Source organism: Amblyomma mixtum, chromosome 7, assembly GCF_055824585.1.
Source record: "Amblyomma mixtum isolate Tamu chromosome 7, ASM5582458v1, whole genome shotgun sequence".
NCBI classification, from domain to species: domain Eukaryota; kingdom Metazoa; phylum Arthropoda; class Arachnida; order Ixodida; family Ixodidae; genus Amblyomma; species Amblyomma mixtum.
In genome coordinates this window covers 39,339,158-39,359,575 of record NC_143018.1, presented here as the reverse complement: position 1 = coordinate 39,359,575, position 20,418 = coordinate 39,339,158, and the positions used below count along the sequence as shown (strand labels likewise).

The window sequence follows — 20,418 nt, the reverse complement described above, 5'->3', positions numbered from 1 at the left end:
GAGTGAACAAGTGCAGAACAAAGGGACGGCGCTTGTCTCCAGTCTTGCCCCTTCGTTCTGCGCTGTTCACTTGCGCATTAGATCTGTGCGTCCGACTTTCACCTTCACAACTGTGATCTCGAGCAGCCGGCCAGGGAAAGAGCTATGTGTTTCGGTAGCTGCTTACGCGTCCATGAAACCTCTGTTCCCAGTATACTATACATGCCATGGACACTGCGACCATATCGAACTTGCTTCGCACAGTACGCTTGTTTACACGACGTGCGTATTTCAACTACTGACGGGTAATATATAGATGTACACATGTACAGTCTTGGTCAAAAGTCTTAAGGCAAAGGGCTTTTCGCTTCAGCCGCATAAGAGAGCCATTACGTCACTACTTAAGACCGAATGACTTTAAAATGCTAGCAAAAGGTTTCTTCTTGCGGTGGAGAAGCTCCCTGCTTGACCTGCGTTTTGAATGATCCGCTAAACGGAGCATTCTAGGCACATTCATTTCGCTGAAGCGGAACGCTGTGGCCTTAGTAGTTTTGGCCAAGACTGTACCTTTTCTCAATGCTCCCCACCTGGATGTACAAGGGACAAATGTGGGTAATGAGCCCAGAGGGCGTGTTCGGCAAAAGGCCACGCCGTGTTCGCCCCTCAATTCTTTTTCGGCACGGCCTCAAAGCATGTAGTTCCTACCCAGTATGGGAAACCGGCCTAGAAGAAGGCGTTAACCGGCAGTGGCTCAAAAGAAGGTAATCAAAACCAAACCAAATTTTTCATTTCGCCGCGCTCTCCAGGTAGGGTGCACTAGATAGTTACATGTTGTTGTTGTTGTTAGCCTTTGAAAAGATGGCACATACCGACACTGGAGATAGTTACATATTTAAAAGAAAACGCGGAAGAAGAAGTATAAGAGGAAGCATTCCTCTTCTTCTCAAAAGAGGGGGCCATATCGCCAAAGCACGCGTGTCTCGTGCGCACGGTCGTCGCCTCCAGGAGCACCGCACTGGGATCCTGGCCCTAGGTTTGGTATTCGTTGCTCAGAGCGAACGTCCTTCAAGAATTCCCTTCGGTCTTCTTCGCAAAGATAGCACGCCGAAGCGCCGACCGCGGCACCACGTCAGTCCAGGAGGAGGACGCAATGGCGCAGGTAACCGCGTTATCTCTTTCGCAGGGATAGCCGCAGAAGAGAACTTTCCCTGAAAGACCCTAGGCTCACCCTTGTGGTTTTGTCCACGAAGCGTCACACGGTCGTGTGCCCGTGTTTATAATGGCCGATCGGACCACGCCGAATAACCAGCGAAATGTCATTTTTCGACTCGTGCTGGTACTTCGGGTACCTTTTTGAAAAGGCGTTCTCCTCGAACCAATTTGTCGAAAGTCTTGGCAAAGCTCAGGCATTTCTTAAATCTTGAAAAAATTTAGCGCGACACACAAGGACAGAAAGAGTAGACGACACGAGCGCTGACTAACAACTGGAAGTTTATTCGAAAACACGTAGAATTATAAAGGAAGAAAGTGCGATAAAATCGTTGGTCAAAAACCAAAAGAAGAAAACTAAACACAACAGTCACCGCCAGCTCCTGCTATCAATACGCAAAGCACTTGTCCAGATAAGCTACCTCTTTTTCCCGTATAGTAACGGACGGTTTGGCCACGCACGTGTTATGAGCCTTGGCGATACTATATGCCTCGTAAATTTCCCTACACAACACGTTTTTCAAGATGTATGTTAACCAACTCGCCCAATCTGCAGTATTGTTAAATTGCATTTCTTAAAGCTTACTGTCTCCTTGTGCAGCACATGGCGGTTTGCATAGGTGGGTGAAGAAAGCAGACTTTCGGATGAGGTCGAGAAATGCGGTTCTCGCAATCAAACGCACGCAAACATAGCGACCGATGCATCTTGAATCAGTTCATGCGCCGTGAAATGTATATGTAGTCCACTAAGTGATTTCACATCATCGCACTTCACCTCCTTTGATTCGCCTAGCATCGCAAGTGGCTGGCCGGCCTCCTTGCCGTAACGCATCCACACTCTGAACATAGTCTTCCCGCAAAGTCTATGTCAGACATCTACAACAACAAACCGTCTATTGCTGGCATCGCTTCCGTCTTGAAGTTTTCACAGATCCATTTCGATTTTTTGGCGCCCATATGGGATAGGGGACATAGCCTCCAGAGTTACGCGACAGGCTCGCCATCTTGTGCCAGCCTTACGCCGCATATTCGGGGAAAATTATCCCCCTTCATAGATGGCTTGCACTGAAGTCCCCCTGGTCGCAATCCTGGAGACCGGGAACGACGGCAGAATTTCGCGCGTGCGCGAAATCCGCATCTCCATATCTACTCCGTTGTGCACCCTAGTGCCTACGTAATCTGTTTTTATGGTTTTATGGGGGTTTAACGTCCCAAAGCGACTAAGGCTATGAGGGACGCCGTAGTGGAGGGCTCCGGGAATTTCGACCACCTGGTGTTCTTTAACATGCACTGACATCGCGCAGTACACGGGCCTCTAGCATTTCGCCTCCATCGAAATTAGACCGCCGCGGCCTGAATGTCCACGTCATCTGCGGTAACTAGCAAACTCCGCATTGCCGCAGAAAACACCGGGAGCAGCGAGCGGCAGGGTGAAGCCGCACGGAGACTACGCTCCGAAGCAGCAGCAGCAGCCTCCACCGGCCCCGCGGGCAGCAGCAGCACCCGCAGCGCGTGCTGCGCCGCCGCCGCCGTCGGAGAGCGAGACCAGCGAGAGCGCCTCCAGCTCCACGTCCAGCTCCACCACGTCCAGCAGCGGAGCCAGCCTCCGCGAGTACGACGGGGCCGTGCTGGACACGGCCAGCACCTCGTCCAGCAGCGCCGCCATCGAGGCACGGCTGAAAGGGCGCAGGGTGCGCCTCTACAGCGACACCGTGTACCCGGCGGCGGGCCGCAGGAAGAGGTCCTCCTCGGTGGACGCCGGCGTTGGAACCGAGGAAGAGCGGTGAGGGGAGAGCGGGACGCCTGTATTATATTTGTGCCTGTCTAAACCGTAGACGAGGCAAGCGTAGCAGGGGCCGGAAGGAAGCTAGGTGGGCGGATGAGATTAAGAAGTTTGCGAAGATACGGTGGCCGCAAGTGGCAAAGGACAGGGTCAATTGAAAAGATACATGGTAGAGCCCTTTGTCCTGCAGTGGGCGTAGCCAGGCTGATGAAGATAAAACTTTAAACTGTGGTGCTTAACATTTCAAGGCAACTTATGGGCACATATGGGCTATGAGGGACGAGAAGAGCTCCGGATTAATTGAGGCCATCGCGGGTACTTTAGGGTGCGCTGACATCACACAGTACTGACGCGGCTTGTAATTTCGCTTTCATCGAAATAAGGTCCCAGAGGCCGGGATCGAACACGCGGCCTTGGGATCAGTCTGTCTACCTTTGTGTCTGTACACGTCGTCTACCTTGGTGCGTGGGTATGTGCCGGTCGGGAGATCGAGCCAGCACTGTGGTATATATGTCGCTTCTAGATTACCTGCGCTTTTGTGAGTGGTTGCATACACGTCATCCGTCGGTAGAACTAGGTACCATTGTGATAAAGACAGCAGAGTGCTCCCATACAAGACGGAGAGGGTGCGCCTAAAACTTTGCTCAATGTTCTTGACACCCCGAATGTGACGTAGGCACAGTTATATTACCGCTAAAGTATCGATCATTTAGCAATAATTTTTTCATTCTCTTGTGCGATTTATTTTTTCTCCCCTCCAACAGAAATAACAAGTTCTGTCTGTACTCGGTGCTGGCCGTCGTCCTGACCGTGGCCACGGCCAGCGTCATCAGCATGTCGCTGCGGGCGGGCGACTCCGAGAGCGACGAACCGCACGAGTACATCCTGCCCAAGCAGGCGACGACGCGCGAGCCAGAGTGCCGCTGCAACGGCGGCCCCAACAGCACCACCGCCGAGCCGGACTCGGCCACCGGTCGAGGCAGCCACCACACGGCCGCCGACGCACAGTCGACGGTAACCGGCCCGGCGGCCGCTGGCGGGGAAGCCGGCGGCCAGCCAGACGACGGCAAGACCGTCGAGTCAGACGGCGGGCTCACGCAAAAACTGGCCGGCAAGGCGACCCGAGCCTTCGTGGCGTACAAGATCGGGCCGGGCAGACGGAAACCCGGCGCCAAGGCGTCCACAGTGACGCCGCAGGAGATGGTGTCGTCCGCGTCCCTAAAGCAGGACGATGATCTCGGGACGCAGACCACGCGTACACTCGAGACGCAGACGGAGTCGGCCGATCAGCCCGCTCGGGCCGACGCAACCGAGACGCAGCCGACGACCGAGCAAACCAGGAGGGTAGAGACGATTCCGACGGCTCCGTCCTCGCGATCGGTAACGAGCACGGAGCCCGGAGACGCGACGGCCTGGGAGATGGGAAGGCCACTGGTGGGCGTGTTCGGAGCGGGACAGCGCTTGAGGGCAGTCCGCAAGAGGACACCGGAGCGCCTGGCCCCTCAGAAGGCCGTTGGAGGGCCAAGGCGCAACAGCAGGCGGGATAGCGGCGACGGCCCGGCGTCAAGTTTAATCGACGTCACTGACGTTGCCGCGAGGCGAACCGCCGCTTTAAGCTAGCGCGGCGACAAGAAAACAGTTGTTAATAAAGCGTTTTAATTCATAAACAGCCAATGAACGCTGCGGCCTATTGCAGAAGTGACGCGTGTCTGCACCAACGTTGTGAGCGCGAACGCATGCAGGCCACATCTCTCACCACCCCACGTACCTCAAAGCGCGATTCAGGCGTCCACTGACCCAGGGAGCCAGTTATGCGCACTTTGCTTAAAATCCTCGGAGTGTAAAACGTTAACGTCAACGCCAATGAACACAATGAACGCCGACGGGCTATGGCTTCAATGCCGTTTCTGCCACAACGTTGTCAACGCCAACACTTGCAGCGCACTCCTGGCACTGCAGCCAGGGGGCCAGTTATGCGCCTTTCCTTTGCTTTCGAAGCTCCTGCTCTTCATCGGTTTCGTAGCTGAAAGCCCGACTAAGGTTTACACTGTGGCAGGGGGCAAGTTATACACATTCCCCTTCCTTTGCTCTATCAAGGTCGAATGGAGGTGAAAACTCCAGACGCGGTGTCCGTGGCTTTACTTAGCGTAGTGAAACTTTCGCATAAAAAAAAAAAAACTACCGGATTCTCCTTTCGACGCCCCATGTTTACTGAAGCAGATTCCTGCGACCATAGCGTTTCATTTCTGCTCCTCGCCTAACGAATACTCGGACGGCACTGGCCAGTGCCATTGCCATCGACTACAGGGCACACCCTCACTCCAATCCAATCCGATGCCGTCTCGCGCAGGTTCCAGAGCAATACCAGAGCAGATAGGGCTCGGACGCCATTTTCGAATTCCGGTCAGCCTGGATCGGACGGCCTTTGCAGCCGCTAGCCCTAACGCCTAGAGCCACGTCAGCCGACGATTCAGGGAGCCAGCCTGCCGCGTCCAGCCGTGTTCAGAGCGTCCGTGGTCATGGTGGATCCATTGCCGGGCCCGTACGACAGGACGCACTATTCGGGCTCGTCCAGCGAAAGCCAGGACAGAACCCAGGGGCGTTCACGGCCCCCTGCGGCGCCGCAGCCACGAACGCGTTCTCAACCTGCGATGCTCGAGCGTGGCTCCAAGCTGGCTTCCCACGACAGCCTCCAGTACAGCCCGGCGCAACCGGATTCCGCTGCAACCGTGGTGGTAAGTGTGTCCAGTTGCCTTTAAAGCCCTCCTGATCAAACTGTGCCAGTGTTTTTTCAGACACTGACCACTCTTTATAGCGTTCGCTTTTGAGGATGTTGCGCCACAGTCGCCGCTCAAATAACGTCAACGCCATTTGCCAGCGTTCTCGCCAGGTAGGAGATCAAAGCGCGTTAACGAACTCATCGTGAACTCGTTCAGAGAACGCGGGACAGCGTTGCGTCGCTGGACAGGCCTCACATCGTGGGTACATCCCACGAACCGTGCCGGTTGTGTCCCAGTAGTTGCGGCGTGGAAACTCTCCTCCAACTTAGCCGCTATCCCAAGGCAACGCGCGATCACAGGCGTCGACGTTGCAACAGTTGGTGTTTGATGTAACCGAAGCGAGACGCCGTGCGTCTAGGCTTTTTCACGGGGGCGAAATCCTCTTTAATCTTGGCGGCACCACGCGCAACGTTGTGATACCACGGATTCGGCAGAACCAACTTGCGCCACCTGACCTACAGTGAGTCGTGCAAGCCGTTGCATATACATGCAGGCGCTCCCGACAACGCACCTGAAGCTGCTCCCGCTGCCACTACAGTTTTCGCCCAAGCCACGCAACGCCGCGCTGACGAAGCGCAGATGGTGAGCATTCTGAATCCTTTTCCTTTCCATTGCGACGCGGGTCAAGTGTTCACCCAGAGGGGGAGTTGCTCTTAACTTCCCGATTCAAATGCCCAGCCATGGACAATATGAGGCAGTTAAAAAAAAATTTGGAGGACGCTTAAGCAAGTCGCGTTTAAGAGTGGAACGCCACAGCGTGTTGCAGCGTTGTCATGGAGTCCACGGAACGCCATCGCCCGTTCGGCGCGACGCTCTTGCCCGTTGGACAAATCGATTTTTTTTTCTTTTTGAAAAAAGGAAATGACGCAGTAGCAGTCACTTATATTGCTGAACATCCGAACCGGTCATAATAAGATATTTTTTTACACAGCCCCCGATTATGTCGCTGGACTCTGATAGCCCCGCCGCGGTGGCTCAGTGGTTACGGCGCTCGGCTGCTGACCCGAAAGACGTGGGTTCGATCCCGGCCGCGGCGGCTGAATTTCTTGAAGGCGAAATTCTAGAGGCCCCTGTGCTGTGCGATGTCAGTGCACGTTAAAGAACCCCAGGTGGTCGAAATTTCCGGAGCCCTCCACTACGGCGTCTCTCATAGCCTCAGTCGCTTTGGGACGTTAAACCCCAATAAACCAAACCAAACCAACTCTGATTATAGGCCGCCGGTCTGAATCCCTGTCGCGAGCTAGGCTCTAACTAGTAAGTTCATGCTGCACGAAACGCTGAATGGTATGAGACTATCGGGAACATTCTGGGGCAGTTTTTACGCCGCCCCACATTACTTCCGACATGCGGTGCCGACACCTACAGCTTTTGCGACCGAACGAGCTGTATACGCTGTCGGATAATATGGCTGGCGGCTCAGCGTTTCGCACGAAATATTGTGCGAAGCAAGGTTTTTTGCAGGTGGACACCGCCACGTACAGTCTTTGTCAAAAGTTTAGAGCCCAGGGGGTTTGCTTCTAAGCCTCGCAGTGGGCCTCCTGTAAAATTCGTGGTAGTGCTACCCGTTGGAGGAGGCAGGACCAGAAATCTTCTTACCTTCAGCAAATTTAGAGCGCTGTAGATGCATTACGAACCAGACAGTGTGCTTCAGAAGCAAACCCCCTGGGCTCCAAACTTTTGACAAAGGCTGTACCTCAGAGCGATTGCGGTGTTCACTGACCCATGGAGCTAGTTATGTGCCTTTCTTTGCTTCAAAACGCAGTCTGGAACCCGCTGATTTTGACAAAATTAAAGGCTCATAACGGCCTCCATTTGTAGATGGACGCCACCGCCCGACGGCAGCACGACTATAAGGCGTCCACTGACCCATTGAGCGAGTTACGCTAGTTACTCAGTGGCTTCACACAGACAGACACCGCCGAAACTCCGGAAGTACGGCGAGAAGTTTTCGCATAACGCGCAGTGTCTGCTTCTCGTGCTTGCAGCGTTGACGGCGCTAGCCAGTCCATCGCACGTCCGGAACGGCGCAGCCGCGAGCAGCCCCGACGCCTCTGTGCGATGGTTGTGGCTGGGGGGCCCATGGTCGGCCGGCGGGAGGTGGCGGTGGTCAAAGCGTCTCTCGGCCGGGTGCTCCTGAAGAACTACTCCGCCAAGGCGGCGAACGTGGTGAATGGCGGCAATGGATGCCGGTGTCTCTGCACCGCCTTCGGACGGACCTCGCCTTCCACGTTGATCTCCGAGGAGCATCGGCCGGGCCAAGGCACCCACGGAGTCTCCGAGGGGCCCGAGGAGACGCCCCAGTGTCACCGCGGTGAGCGAGAGTCTCCTTCCTTAGGCTAGTGCCAAAATCCGGTCGGAAATAAGACGGGAGGAGGAGGGGTACTCATCTACAAACGAGAACCATTCGCGACGCGCCCGCGACTGTCGTCCAGTCCAACGACTTCCCTGAACACGCTCACGATGCGCCCGCAAAGGCGCGTAGTATTGCGAAAGCAATACTACGCTAGGTTTTGAGCCTTCAGCGTGGTCCCGGCTGTAGTCGTCGGCGTGGTCCCAGCGGTAGCCGCGGAGCGCCGCAGATCCCAAGCAGTGAGAGAGGGGACTGCGTTCATTTGAAGGAAAGGAAAGGCGTCTTACCAGCTCTGTGGTTTAGTGGACACCCCAATAACACTTTAAGCTAATTCCGGCGTTCATTGATGCGCTCTGACATAGACAGCGTTGTAGACTGCGTTGATTTGGAGGAAAGGAAAGGCGCCTTACCAACTGTGTTTTAGTGGATACCTCAATAGCACTTTAAGCTGATTCCGGCGTTCCGTGCAGCACTTAGGCTTTCGCCTTTCACTACTTTAGTCGCTAAAGTTGATCGTTATTTGCTTTCGCAACCTTCCGGACTTAACCAAGCTAAGCCTGTGCCAATTTTTCAATTGCTCGAGGATTCGGAACAATCCAGGACCATTATTTTCGGAGTTGTAAGCATGACGCTACAGAGCCATATCCTTATGGTACGCTGTAATGAGTTGTGTTGGGTTTAATGGCGCATAAGCGGCTAAGGCTATCATGCGCCAAGCTCAGGGTATAGAAAATTGTTTTATACAGGATGTTATGCAAAAGTGTAAGTCAGCGGTGGTGTAATGGGCCTAAAAAGTTATTTCGTGCAACCTAGTAAAGATATAAGATTTTAGAAGTGACTTGTGGTAAAGGGTTTAAAGAAGGTCAGGTAACCTCTGCAACCATCCTTGGCGGCGCAAGGATGTCGAGGCTCCCGACAAATCGAACAAAGACCTCACCCTTCTATTCAGAACGAGAGAGTGGCTGAGGTTTGGTTCAGAAAATCTGCTTGTCGTAAAAAAACTGATCATTATTTATTACATCTACAATTTGTTCAAAACACCTGCTATGTGCTAGAGTGTTTGCAGCAGTTGTCACGAAGATCTCGAAAAGGCGGATCGGGGAGCACTTCAAAGGCACGTCTGTTCCCAACTCTCCCGTGTTTCCCTTGCGATAGTGACCAACTGTGACTGCCTTTTCTGTCGCAGGAGCCGGCGAATGCGAGCATTCGCCGACACCGGTGCCAGCCCTGCCGACGTTCGGGATCGCGACCGGTGGCAGGCCCCAGCTGCGGGTATTAGCACCGCGAATATCCGCTGCTGACCCTCGAAGGCCGCTTCAAGAGGGGACACCCGCGTCGAGGGCGGTGGAGGTACGTTTCATTTCGCCAAAGCGCACTTTGCAGTGGGGTTTCAGTCTCTACCTTTCTTGCTTCCTTGTTGCTTTTTCCGTGCATTGCGCTGCATACGAGAATATTGCCGCAGCGAACGCATTGCGCAACACTGTGCGTCCATTCTAGCTCGGGCACAGGACACCGCCATAGAAAGTAGTAGCCATGAACACAGCTAACTTCGTTAGCAACCCGGAGAAACCCACTCCCTCAATTCCTCCTTTCGAAGTGCCTCTGGCAAAAGCCGAAATGAATAACACCTATCGCAGGCTGAAACCAAGCAAAATAAACGGGGAGAAATTAAAAAGGACACCCGAAATGTTCCAACAACAACAAAAAAATCTCCCTGTCCGAGGTGAATAATTCCCACTTGTCAATGAATGAGTGAACGCGAGGAGATATCTCCATGCCCCCCCGGCGTTGTCGACTACTTGGCGCACTAAATTAAGGCAGCTTGAACTTCAATTAAAGGTTGTCACGGTAGACTTATTACTGCTGCGACAGCTGTGGGGACAGCTGTGGGGAGGCAACCAATCTGTTTGAAGTTGTTTTTATCGGCTCTATACGCCATCAGAGCAGTCGGTGCAAAGTTGGGCTCACTATAGAGCGTTTTAAGCTCAGCGCTTTCGTAAGCCGCCACCGTGTACCCGCGACCACCATTTGCGCATGCGCATACGGCCCCGAGGGGGAGCGCGCGCTCGCACACCTGAAACTGCGGACGCGGAGTTCACATTTGCCGGCTGCGTCACGGAGCGGCGGGAAACGTCAGCGCTAAGCCTCAAACGTTCTAGTACGACGAACTCCGCGCAGACGGCGATGGTTTCGTTTAGCGCTGATAAGGCACCGGGTATGGAGCTACTACTGCTCAGCCTAGGTACGTCGCCGCGCCTTGCGGCACAGAAGTGCAAGCCGTGTAAGCAATTGTTGTACACTGTGTGTGTGAGGAAGCTGATCCCTTTATTCCATTGAAATGCAAACCAGCATCTTCGCGGACACTCGCAGGCTACAGCGGAGGCGCCAGAGAGCTACGGCGTGGGGCCGCACGCCGGAGCATAGGGTCAAGGAGGAGGCGCCTACGGCGGAAGGTACGCACAAGAGCTCTGCTCCGAGCTTATTAAAAGCACACTGAGAACAGCTCCATCGTATTTTGCAGCGAGAACTGCAATTGCTTTGGTTTAGCCATATAGCCCTGCATGTATTTCACCGTGGAATCAGCGTCGGCGGTAAGACCTGAATTACCTAATGAACTTAACTGAATAGAACGCAGTGAAATTATATTCAAATGCCTGCCACAGTTGAAATGTGGATAAGTGGAGAGGGCAAGCGCACGAGGAAAGTAAAAGGGTGAGAGGGTGGTACTTATTTCGCATACTTTCACTCGCCGAAGCATTCCAGAGGGGAGTGGGTTACAAGGAACAAAATGCAACAAAAAGCGGCAAGATATACAGGACGAAAAAATACAACAGATTATGAAGCGGAGAATTACCCTAAATGGCTAAACCAAGAATATAACAGCTATCGATGATTCATGCGCTAAGCCCGTAAGCTTAGCTCTGCAATTTTTTTTATTCCCAGAGAAATCGATCCTATGCCGCTTTCTAGCTATGCTGATAATTGTTCAGAAGGAAAAGCTGAGAAAACTCGATGTAGAAATTTTTTTCTTGCCGCCACTAGTTTCAAACCAGTGACGTCACGACTGAAACTACTCTCTGGTCTTCGTTTGGAAGTCAATTGCGATATAGTTTAGCAACAGACTCGCGCGCACGCAAAAAAAAGAAAAAAACGGCATTGGCGTACACACCGATTCTTCTTTGCGAAAACAGTCTGTAACCTGTTACCATATTTTACCTAGGCAGTAATCTGCAGACGCCAGCCAAGTCTCTTAATTTCTTAGTGTCCGATAAAGGTGATCTAGACGTGTAACGAGGTACCGTTCGTGCCCCGCAGGAATGCCGGGAAGTGTGCGAAACGCTGTTTGCTGCACAAACTGGTCAGTCTTCGTTTGAGGCTGGGTGCAGGGCAAGGCTTATTGTATCATCTAGGTTGGTCAACACCTGGCGTTGGTCCACATTTTCCTCAGTCCCACAGTAAGCGCGCACTTTGCATTCCATTGGCTAGTAAACCGGCCCAAAAACGCGGATTTGGTTCGAGAAGACTCCGTCTTTTTCTCGAGGTAAACCTATTAAAACGTTTTGCTGTCAATACATATGTGCCGAATTCCAAATAGTTACTGCACTACGTCTGCCCCAAACGAAAAACGAATGAAGGTCTCGAAGTGGTATATTGCTCCTTGGAATGTAATTCAGTGCACAATAAACTTCCTTTCTTAACTTCTTTTATTGCGAAAGCAATACTACTTGCACTTTCACGCTGTTGCGTGCTGCGGCCGGTGACCACCATCGTGCCGCGGCGGTGACCACCATTGACCTTCATTTGACCTTGATTGCATTACATTGGATTAGATTGGATTGGATTGGATTAGATTACATTAGATTAGATTACATTAGATTGGATAGGAGTCGATTGGATTGGAGTGGATTGGATTGAATTGGAGTGGATTAGATTGGATTGGATTGGTTTGGATTGCATTGCATTGGATTGAATTGTATAACCAATGCATCACCACAAGTCTAACCACAAGCACCACTACCAGCTACACTACGAGCTGTACCATGGCGTGCGTACGGATATTGCTTTCGCAATTACCGGGCTTAACCAAGCTAAGCCACAGATTTTTTTTCCTTTCCTTCCTTCGCTCTTTCTTTCCCTTCCTTCTTTCGTTCCTTTCTTTCGTTCTTCCTCTCTCTGTTTCTCTCTTAGGTACAAAGCTTATGCTCTCTCCTTTTCTTGCCCGTTCGTCGGTTGTGCCTGGTTTGACACCGAGCCAAACCATGATAAATGAAAATAAACATTGCCCCGACTGTGATTCGAACCGGCCGAGTAGAGAACAGATCAGCTTAGCTGGTCACTGCACCAGAGCACTAGGCTATCGCCGCAGCCGATCACGCCTCGTGTTACACTGCAACACTCTCTCGCTGTGCGTTGCACATCGTAGTCTCCAACTAACCCTTCTATCGAACTAATATCGTCGCCAGACGTGCCGACGACCGAGCATTAAAGCCCACAGAGGCCGAGACACCGGAAGTGCTACGCGCAAATTTGGCATTAAGGAGAATCTTAATCGTCCTTCTTTTGTTTTTTTTTTTTTGCAAGTTGAGCATCATCTCTGAATAAAGGTAGTTTCTTGCTCCTTTTCAGAATGGCCTTTGTCATGTTTGCATGGCGGCACGTGAGAACTCCAATCTTGTTTTCCTTCCCCAGAATCCGAACTCCCCTGAACGCCGGCCGCTACCGAGCCTCCCCATTCGGGCTCCTGGAACTACCTGCCTGGAACCGGATCCTGATGGGGATGACTACCACCAACACGGACTCGCTCGCGGTCGTCAAGGGGCTACGCCGACCGTGTCCTCGATTTTTATTGTGTTTCGCCGAGAAATAGATTGCGTACGATTCGCAAATCACGTCTCCATCCATTTACTCGCCAGTTTAACAGACTTTCACCTTTTTTTTCGGCACAGCCATATTTCCACTGGGGTTGTGGCAGCACAGTTCTGATCAGCGAATTTCGTACAGGCATCTATTGCACGGGAGCAGTGTAGTCTAACACTCACGCGCGCTCAAGCTGTTGACAGTGAATAGGTCTATACGGCACTGCAATACAGGTATTGAGTCTCAATGTCGAAGACATGTGGTTGATATAGTTCCGGCGCAGCTGCTCAGCTCTTCTCGCACAATACAGCGGGGTTGCCACTAAGGTGAAACCTCTACTTGGCACAGTGTCGACTCAAGTAAACACCTGCAAGCAAGCACGGGAGTACCTAGGAACGTCTTGGAGTGCTGAGTTTGGCCAGCTAAGTTATGGCTACCCTGACTTATAATCTGCCATGTTCGCCAGCACGTATCCCGCGATGAGCCTCGCATGGTGTGGGCATGTACTCAGAATCCTCACCTTCCCCCACCCCCACCCGAGAGGCATGGGAGACTGCCCTCCTCAACTGCTCCACACTGGAGTCCCTAAGGGCTTTGGTCAAGCGGGCGCGAGACGGGGCCTCGTGGTGCGGTGTCCCGGACTAAGGATACCGACCATGTAGCGGGGTTTTTGGACCCTCAAACTCTCTCTGAGTATTAAAAATGTTTTTCACCACCACCATCCCGGAAGCGTGTTCGCCAAATGCAGCCGGTACAACCAGCGATGACAGCGCCGCCCACCGGCAGGTAGCAGCCACATTAAGGCTGGTTATAAATATTCATTCAGAACGACGGCTTGACATCGCCGCTATGGCGCAGTGGATTAGAGCCACGTGTTGCGTATGGAAGGTCGGCCGTTCGACTCCGCTCTCTGTACTGTAATTTTATTGTTTTTTTATTTTCATTTTTTTCCATTTTTTCCCTTTTAGGTCGCAAATCGTGATGCTTAGTGCCATATAACGCCGTTTAATAGGATTTATTATCCCTTTTAGGTAAGCCGTAGTGACAATCTTCAGTCACCGTGATCAATTCACCGTGGTTTCAAGCCATGTGGCTGTACAGGCTGCAGTTGGCGAATACGCATCCCGGAAAGAAGTGCCAGTAAGGTTTCATATGCCTCGGGTAAGTCGCAAGGATCCCACGAGCGAAAGAAATAACGACCGCAGAACCTTATTTGTGCGCTAGTCGAGAAACTCGCGTTTTCTGGGAATGTTCTCACGCTTCTCGGGAGGGACGACACAAAGTCGAAAGACCAATGGAGGGCCTTACTACTAAGCTGCGACCCCGCAGATTTGTCTCAGCTTTCTTTACAAAGTGAATGTATGCCGTGGGTATGGTATTTTTAACGTCCATCATTAACGTGAACAGATATCGCACAACACACGGGCGATTTTGCATTCCGCCTCCATCGAAATGGCGGCCGGCGCGACCAGGTTCGAACCCATGACCTTGGGATCACTAGCTCAACACCAAAGTCTGCGAACCACCGCGGCGGGGTAACATGTATGTATGGTGTAAGGTATGATGTCTATACCCTAATGAAGACAGTTTTCTGTACTCCAGTTTTACCCCATGATTTCTATCGTCATTTCTATTTCCCTTCATCGCCAAATGTCTATCTTACATAGTAGCCACTAAGCTGATTTTTTGTATTGGAGTGGAAAACATTTATTCCCCGGCAGAAAGTGGTTTAAGGTGAGGTTCAAGGTGATAATTCAGCTAATAAGTGATAATTGATAGTTGATAATTGATCTCTTAATTCAGCTCGCTCTGCACCTACTTGTCCCGTTTTCGCATACCTCTGGTCACGTAAAACGGAACACCAGCCGCCACCACCAGACTGCCACTGGTCACGTGAAACGATAAACGGTCCCCAGCACCATCGCAATCGGCTGCCCCGCACGCCCTAAAGCCTCGTGCCGTCGCGTGCGCACGCGCGCTCGAGCTGCTCGAGCAGGCAAGGCCCCGTCGCCATTTTAGAACACCGCCCAGCCTTGGAGGACGTGTCTCGCGGGGTTCCCGACACCGACAGCCGCTAGCCCTAACGCCAGAGCCCGATCGACCCACGAAGATTCAAAAGAGGCGACTAAAGAAGCAGCAGCTAGGATGTCCATCACCATGGTGGGCCCGTACCCGGGCCCGTTCGACAGGACGCACTACTCGGACTCCTCCAGCGAGAGTTACAAGGACCGGTCCCAGGGGCGCCAGAGGCCCACCGCGCCACCGCAGCCGCGGTCTCAGCCTCGGACGCCGGAGCGGAGCTCCCAGCCGGCACCACCTCAGGGCGTCGTGTACAGCCAGTTCGACTCCGCTGCTGCTCTCGTGCCGGTACGTGGACTAAACCTTCGGAGTAGGGTTAACGCTTTTGAAGGTCGAATAGTGGAGGCCTGTGACGTAAACGCAAGCCGTTAACACGGCGCTTCCAAAACTGACAGTTGCAAGTGGCCGTAGCTTGAACGGCCGTGACTAAGCGCCTCCCGCTTTGCACGCAGCCCCTTGCGCCGCCGACGTACCCCGAGCCGTCGCCTTCACAGCCGTCGTCGCCCAAGCCATGGATCGCGGCGATGAAGCGCAGATGGTGAGAACTTTTAATCCATGACGAGTGGCCTCAGCACTGCCTGGTACAATCAACCGCACAGTTAGGCAAACAAATAGCCCTGTGTTGGCCAAGCTTGTCTGAGTTTCAGCTGCCACACGTTGCAAGCTTGCAGCACTGAGCTGAACTAGCCGTAAATTTCCCTGTCTAGTAGCGCGTGGACTTCCATAGAACTGAACACTGTTGAGTACTACTAAAGCCCAGGACCCTGGTGCCGCGCGCGGAGCGTTCATTTTGCCTCCGCGGTGGGGCTCATTCGCGCTGGGGGGAAGGGGGGGGGGGGGGCTTTCCTTTGCTTTCGAAACTCCCGCTCAATTGTTTTCGTAGCTTAAAGCGCTACTAAGGTGTCCACTGTCCCAGGTGGGCAGTGATGCGCCTTTCCTTTGCTTTCGAAGATAAGGTCATTCGAAGGTGAAACTTGGGGCCAGCGCGAAACTGGCTTTACCTCGCATAGTGAAGCGTTCGCTTCAAAAACGTGCTTTCGCACAATATGCTGTGCTTATAGCAATGCTACACCCCGATACATTTTTTTTTTGCAGCCGTACTCTACTTGTGGGCATTTAATCGGCTGTCGGAAGAGAGACCCAATTTTTCTTAGTTTAGGTGGGAACCTGAACCCTGCCGTGAGGCAAAAAATCTAGGAAGTAGAGGGATCCGGATGAATTTCGACAGCCTGCGGACCTTCAACGTGCGCTGACATCGTGCAGTACACGGTCGTTCCTGCGTATCGCCTTCAGTGCGTCGCCTTCTGTGCTGAGCGACCTATTGGCTTAGAACGTACAGTGCTGAGGCAAGAGGTGACGCGACTGTCTCGACGGCCGCGTCTGTCTGCCGGCTTTCTCTGCCCACTACGGTTCGCGCCCATTCGTTGACCCAACACGTGCACGCCGCAGCCACGAGCTCCTGTGGCAGATCTGTGCCTTCGCCCTGGTGGCTGCCGTGGTCGCCATGCTGGTGGTGGCGCTCGCATCGCGCGGAAAGGTGCACCCGGGGTCGGCGCCCGTGAAGGGGGCGAACGTCGTCAGCGGCGCCAACGCCACCCGAGTCAACGGCACTGCGTCGCCTTTCCCGCCTTCGTCCGCCACTGCCGGGGAAGAGGAAGAACGGCCGGGCCACCGCACCGACGGCGTCAACAGCAGGCCCAGGCAGAAGCCACGGCGGCACCGCGGTGAGAGAGCGCCCTCTATATTCTTGGGTCAAGCGACACTGCTTGCTCTGTGCCGGTATGGCTGGGCGTCTGGACGAGTCGAACACAGAAAGCAGAAAGAGTTCTGCTAGGAAGTTATACGAACCAATTGTCTCCCCCGTACAAAAATGGTCTATAGACTTGTTATAGACTACTGCCTTCCTATGATATTTCTTTCGAGTATTCATAGTCTGCAGATTGTCTACAGACAAAAAGTCTATTAACTTGTATTGCCATAAATCTATGATTTGGTTTATTGGGGTTTAACGTCCCATAGCGACTCAGGCTATGAGGGACGCCGTAGTGAAGGGCTCGGGAAATTTCGACCTCCTGGAGTTCTTTAACGTGCGCTGACATCGCACAGTACACAGGACTCTATAATTTCGCCTCCATCGAAATTCGGCCGCCGCGGCCGGTATCGAACCCGTGTCTTTCGGGCCAGCAGCCGAGCGCCGTAACCACTGAGCCACCGCGGCGGGCTTGTCTATAGACTGTCTATAACATTTGTACTGCCTATGAACTGTTCTCTAGGATTTGTCTACAGAGAGACAGACTTAATAGAAAGAAGTCTATGGAGACTCTCTAAATAATTTTTTGTAAGGGCCGACTGCTGTCCTGTTCCTGGTGTGCCCAAAATCGGCGCTTTAAATGATCCGTTTCGTACCAGAACGGTTGTTCTGTTACGGCACACTGCAGTCTCCTTTTGACGCCGCTCTCCTCCGCAGAAGGCGCCAAACTGCGGAGGGGGGGGCTGCCCAAGACGTCGGCGACTCCGGACCGGACCCCACCCGCGACGTCCGACCGCGAGGCCCGGCCGCGGCCCACACCCGAAACGACTTCTTCGGCCGGGGATGACCGGGAGCACACTACCGCGCCCCAGACACGGTGCGACCCGACGGTACGTGCGTCTCCTCCTTGCTACGGTGTCCGCTACTGCAGCCAGAGTTGTTTTGTTAACAGTTGATAAGTCCGACTACGGAACATGGACGCTGAGGTTAGCAGGTAGATGCACCGACTGGGAGCGGGAAGCTCGCAGTTAGCAACTTAATAAATGCTGCAATGTGTTGTTCTGTACTAGCAGTTAGCAACTTAATAAACGCTGCAATGTGTTGTTCTGTTCTAGCAGTTAGCAACTTAATAACGCTGCAATGTGTTGTTCTGTTCTAGCTTTTAATTCGAATGTTTGAATTTATTCATTTCATTGCATATCTGTGATTTTGTTGCAGGCACAAGTGCGGTTATCTACCATTAACTTGTAATCATGCGGAAGCACGTCGGGTTTCAACGCGGCTGTATTAATTTCTCATAAGCCAGCTAGATCATGGTAGCCGGCTGTGCCTTTACAAGCGAGAATAACTTGTTTATGGTGATTTTAATAGATCAATCTATAGAAAAAATATTAGGCGCTTGTTTTTTCCTTGGTTTCAATGTCTGAAGGTATCTGTAGCACATATCGTCTAATCAGCACTTCATTTACCTTGTCTTCTTAGTCGCTAATATTAAGTTTTATGAACTTTCGATTGCAGGTGTGCATTTCGCTCTAGCGAACCAGCAATTAAAATTTTTGAAGCGAAAGCCTCACTACGCTAGGTAAATCCAAGGTCACCGTGCTTCGGATTTCACCTTGATTTGGTCTTCAGACAAAGCAAAGGAAAGGCGCCTAACTGGCCCCCCTGGGACAGTGGGCACCTCAGTCGTGCTTTAAACTACGTGGCGGTAGTGACAGATGTGCGCTGCACGCGCTGGCAGCGCAGAAACGCGGCACTGAATCCATAGGCCATCTGCGTTTTAAGACTCCTATGATTTGAAAGAAAGCAATTGCGCATAACTCGCTCTCTGGGTCAGTGGACACCTTAATAGGGCTCCGCGGTACGTGGGGTGGTGAGAGAAGTGTGGTCTGCATGCGTTGGCGCTGACAATGTTGTGGCAGACACGCGGCACTGCCGCAATAGGCCGCAGTGCTCATTCGGTGAGCTAACGTCTTGGCGATCAACCAATAACTCCCACCTGCCAGGGTAGCAGGGAGGGCGCGCGGTCTCTCCAGCGTCCAGAACGCCCTCAACGTTACAGACGCCAAGCCGTGTATATAGTTGCCCGATACGCCACCGAGCCGCCGCGGTGGCTCAGTGATCCCGGCCGCGGCGGTTGAATTTCTTGGGAGGAGAAATTCTAGAGGCCCGTGTACTGTGCGATGTCAGTGCACGTAAAAGAACCCCAGGTGGTCGAAATTTCTGGAGCCCTCCACTACGGCGTCTCTCATAGCCTTAGTCGCTTTGGGACGTTAAACCCCATAAACCAAACCATAAACCAAACCATACCGCAACCGCTTTTTTTTTCCTTTTTTATTACAGTCGACGGCCCCCTAAGTCTTGGGCAGAGGCCACGGCCGGCAGCCCTCCCCCTTCCTCCTGGACCGTCGTCGACCACACGGCCCCGCGGGAGGTGACGACCTCCAGCGGTAGAGGTCACCGGTGGTGCGGACACGAAAGACGCCTAGGCATCCAGGAGGCGTGTCCCGGGAGGCAAGTCGCGGCAGCGGGGTGACGGCTGCGGCGTCGCCGTGGCCCTAGTCCAGTGGCCACCATCTCCTGGCCACCTGGCGACGACAACGTTGCGGCTGTCTCAGCGGCCAGGTGGCTGGGCGCGTGCAGGACGCAGATGCCCTGCTTTCGGAGGGGGGCCGTGGGTCCTCCTCGACTTTTTATTGTTTTTAAGTGGAAATATAATGTATACAATTCGCTACGCACGCCTCCCTTCTCTGAACGCGAGCAGTGTCCCGTAGTCTCACTGCATTGCTTCAGCCGTGTCTGCGTGTTACGAAAACTGCGCAACAGCTCAGGTGGGTGAGCTAAGTGGAGTTCGCAGGCCAAAACCTGTTTATCCTATTTTCTTCTGTACGAGCTGCGCCACTGTTTCGTTATCTTGCACTCGCAATTGACACCCCCTTCCCTCGCCGGTTACCTGGCGCCCTTACTTGGTTGAAACTTCGGACTAGGCTTTACGCTAAGGCTCCGCCAGTATGGAGAACACTTAAATCGCTGGCGAAAGTAAGAGGTGAATATTTTACTTAAACACTGCGACCCCTGCATAACAGTCCCTCTCGGAGTTTGACACCCATGACCCCGGCTTCGCAACTATCGAATACCTCGCAACGTATTTCAGAGTGCGCCTTCTGGTGCATGGCAAGACTGATTTTCATTTCCAAATTCTACGAAAATGACGGCTGCTACAATCGGCGGCGACGCTACGGAACCTCTAGCCTACGACACTCATTGCGCTACGTGAACCGCCACCATTGCCGGTACTACACAGTAGATCGTGTCGACCTGACTGCGCCAGGAAAATATGGCGGGTGGTGTGGCGTAAGCGTCGGAAGCCAGCCTGCAGCCGGTCACACGAGTTTGTCCTCTCTCTAGCAAAGAGAAATAGAAGCCCCTTGTAAGCCTTTTGCGCTGCTAATAACTTGTTCGCCAATAACTGCCCTCCATGGGAACGCTCACTGCGTAGGCGTGGTAGCACGAATAAGGATAGGCGACCCGCAGCAGGGTCACAAAAGTTTGGAAGCGGAAAGCTTCACTAGGCTCGTGAACACCGCGCTTCGCGTGAGCCGGAGGCCAGATTTGCCACTTCTGCGCATGC

General features: G+C 53.0%; 4 protein-coding genes across 7 annotated transcripts in view; 3 read left to right on the top strand and 1 right to left on the bottom strand.

The window, feature by feature from the left end:
- The window catches only part of AdamTS-A (ADAM metallopeptidase with thrombospondin type 1 motif A), a 394,663-nt gene that overhangs the window by 75,411 nt on the left and 298,834 nt on the right, over positions 1-20,418 (bottom strand). The gene's annotated exons all lie outside the window — the stretch shown is intronic.
- LOC149335743 (uncharacterized) lies at positions 1,130-5,150 on the top strand. The gene is made up of 3 exons (XM_089553601.1): positions 1,130-1,138; positions 2,592-2,971; positions 3,736-5,150. Exons 1-3 carry the CDS (start codon positions 1,130-1,132, stop codon positions 4,589-4,591), a joined length of 1,245 nt encoding a protein of 414 aa, XP_089409727.1. The 3' UTR covers positions 4,592-5,150.
- On the top strand, positions 5,345-12,987 carry LOC149335742 (uncharacterized). Its single transcript, XM_089552344.1, has 6 exons — positions 5,345-5,706; positions 6,245-6,333; positions 7,737-8,062; positions 9,288-9,451; positions 10,472-10,554; positions 12,791-12,987. The coding sequence occupies exons 1-5, from the start codon at positions 5,491-5,493 to the stop codon at positions 10,523-10,525; spliced, it is 849 nt and encodes a 282-aa protein (XP_089408470.1). The 5' UTR covers positions 5,345-5,490; the 3' UTR covers positions 10,526-10,554; positions 12,791-12,987.
- On the top strand, positions 13,111-19,521 carry LOC149335741 (uncharacterized). Its single transcript, XM_089552345.1, has 5 exons — positions 13,111-15,325; positions 15,490-15,575; positions 16,487-16,761; positions 17,505-17,677; positions 19,131-19,521. The coding sequence occupies exons 1-5, from the start codon at positions 15,104-15,106 to the stop codon at positions 19,143-19,145; spliced, it is 771 nt and encodes a 256-aa protein (XP_089408471.1). The 5' UTR covers positions 13,111-15,103; the 3' UTR covers positions 19,146-19,521.

Excerpts from the sequence above, each read along its gene's own strand:
- LOC149335742 (XM_089552344.1), top strand. The coding sequence starts at position 5,491 with ATGGTGGATCCATTGCCGGGCCCGTACGACAGGACGCACTATTCGGGC. Across the intron at positions 6,334-7,736 it reads GCGCTGACGAAGCGCAGATG|CGTTGACGGCGCTAGCCAGT; the intron begins GTGAGCATTCTG and ends TCGTGCTTGCAG. Across the intron at positions 9,452-10,471 it reads CCGCGTCGAGGGCGGTGGAG|GCTACAGCGGAGGCGCCAGA; the intron begins GTACGTTTCATT and ends GGACACTCGCAG.
- LOC149335741 (XM_089552345.1), top strand. The coding sequence starts at position 15,104 with ATGTCCATCACCATGGTGGGCCCGTACCCGGGCCCGTTCGACAGGACG. Across the intron at positions 15,576-16,486 it reads GCGGCGATGAAGCGCAGATG|CCACGAGCTCCTGTGGCAGA; the intron begins GTGAGAACTTTT and ends TGCACGCCGCAG. Across the intron at positions 16,762-17,504 it reads GAAGCCACGGCGGCACCGCG|AAGGCGCCAAACTGCGGAGG; the intron begins GTGAGAGAGCGC and ends TCTCCTCCGCAG.
- LOC149335743 (XM_089553601.1), top strand. Across the intron at positions 2,972-3,735 it reads GTTGGAACCGAGGAAGAGCG|AAATAACAAGTTCTGTCTGT; the intron begins GTGAGGGGAGAG and ends CCCCTCCAACAG.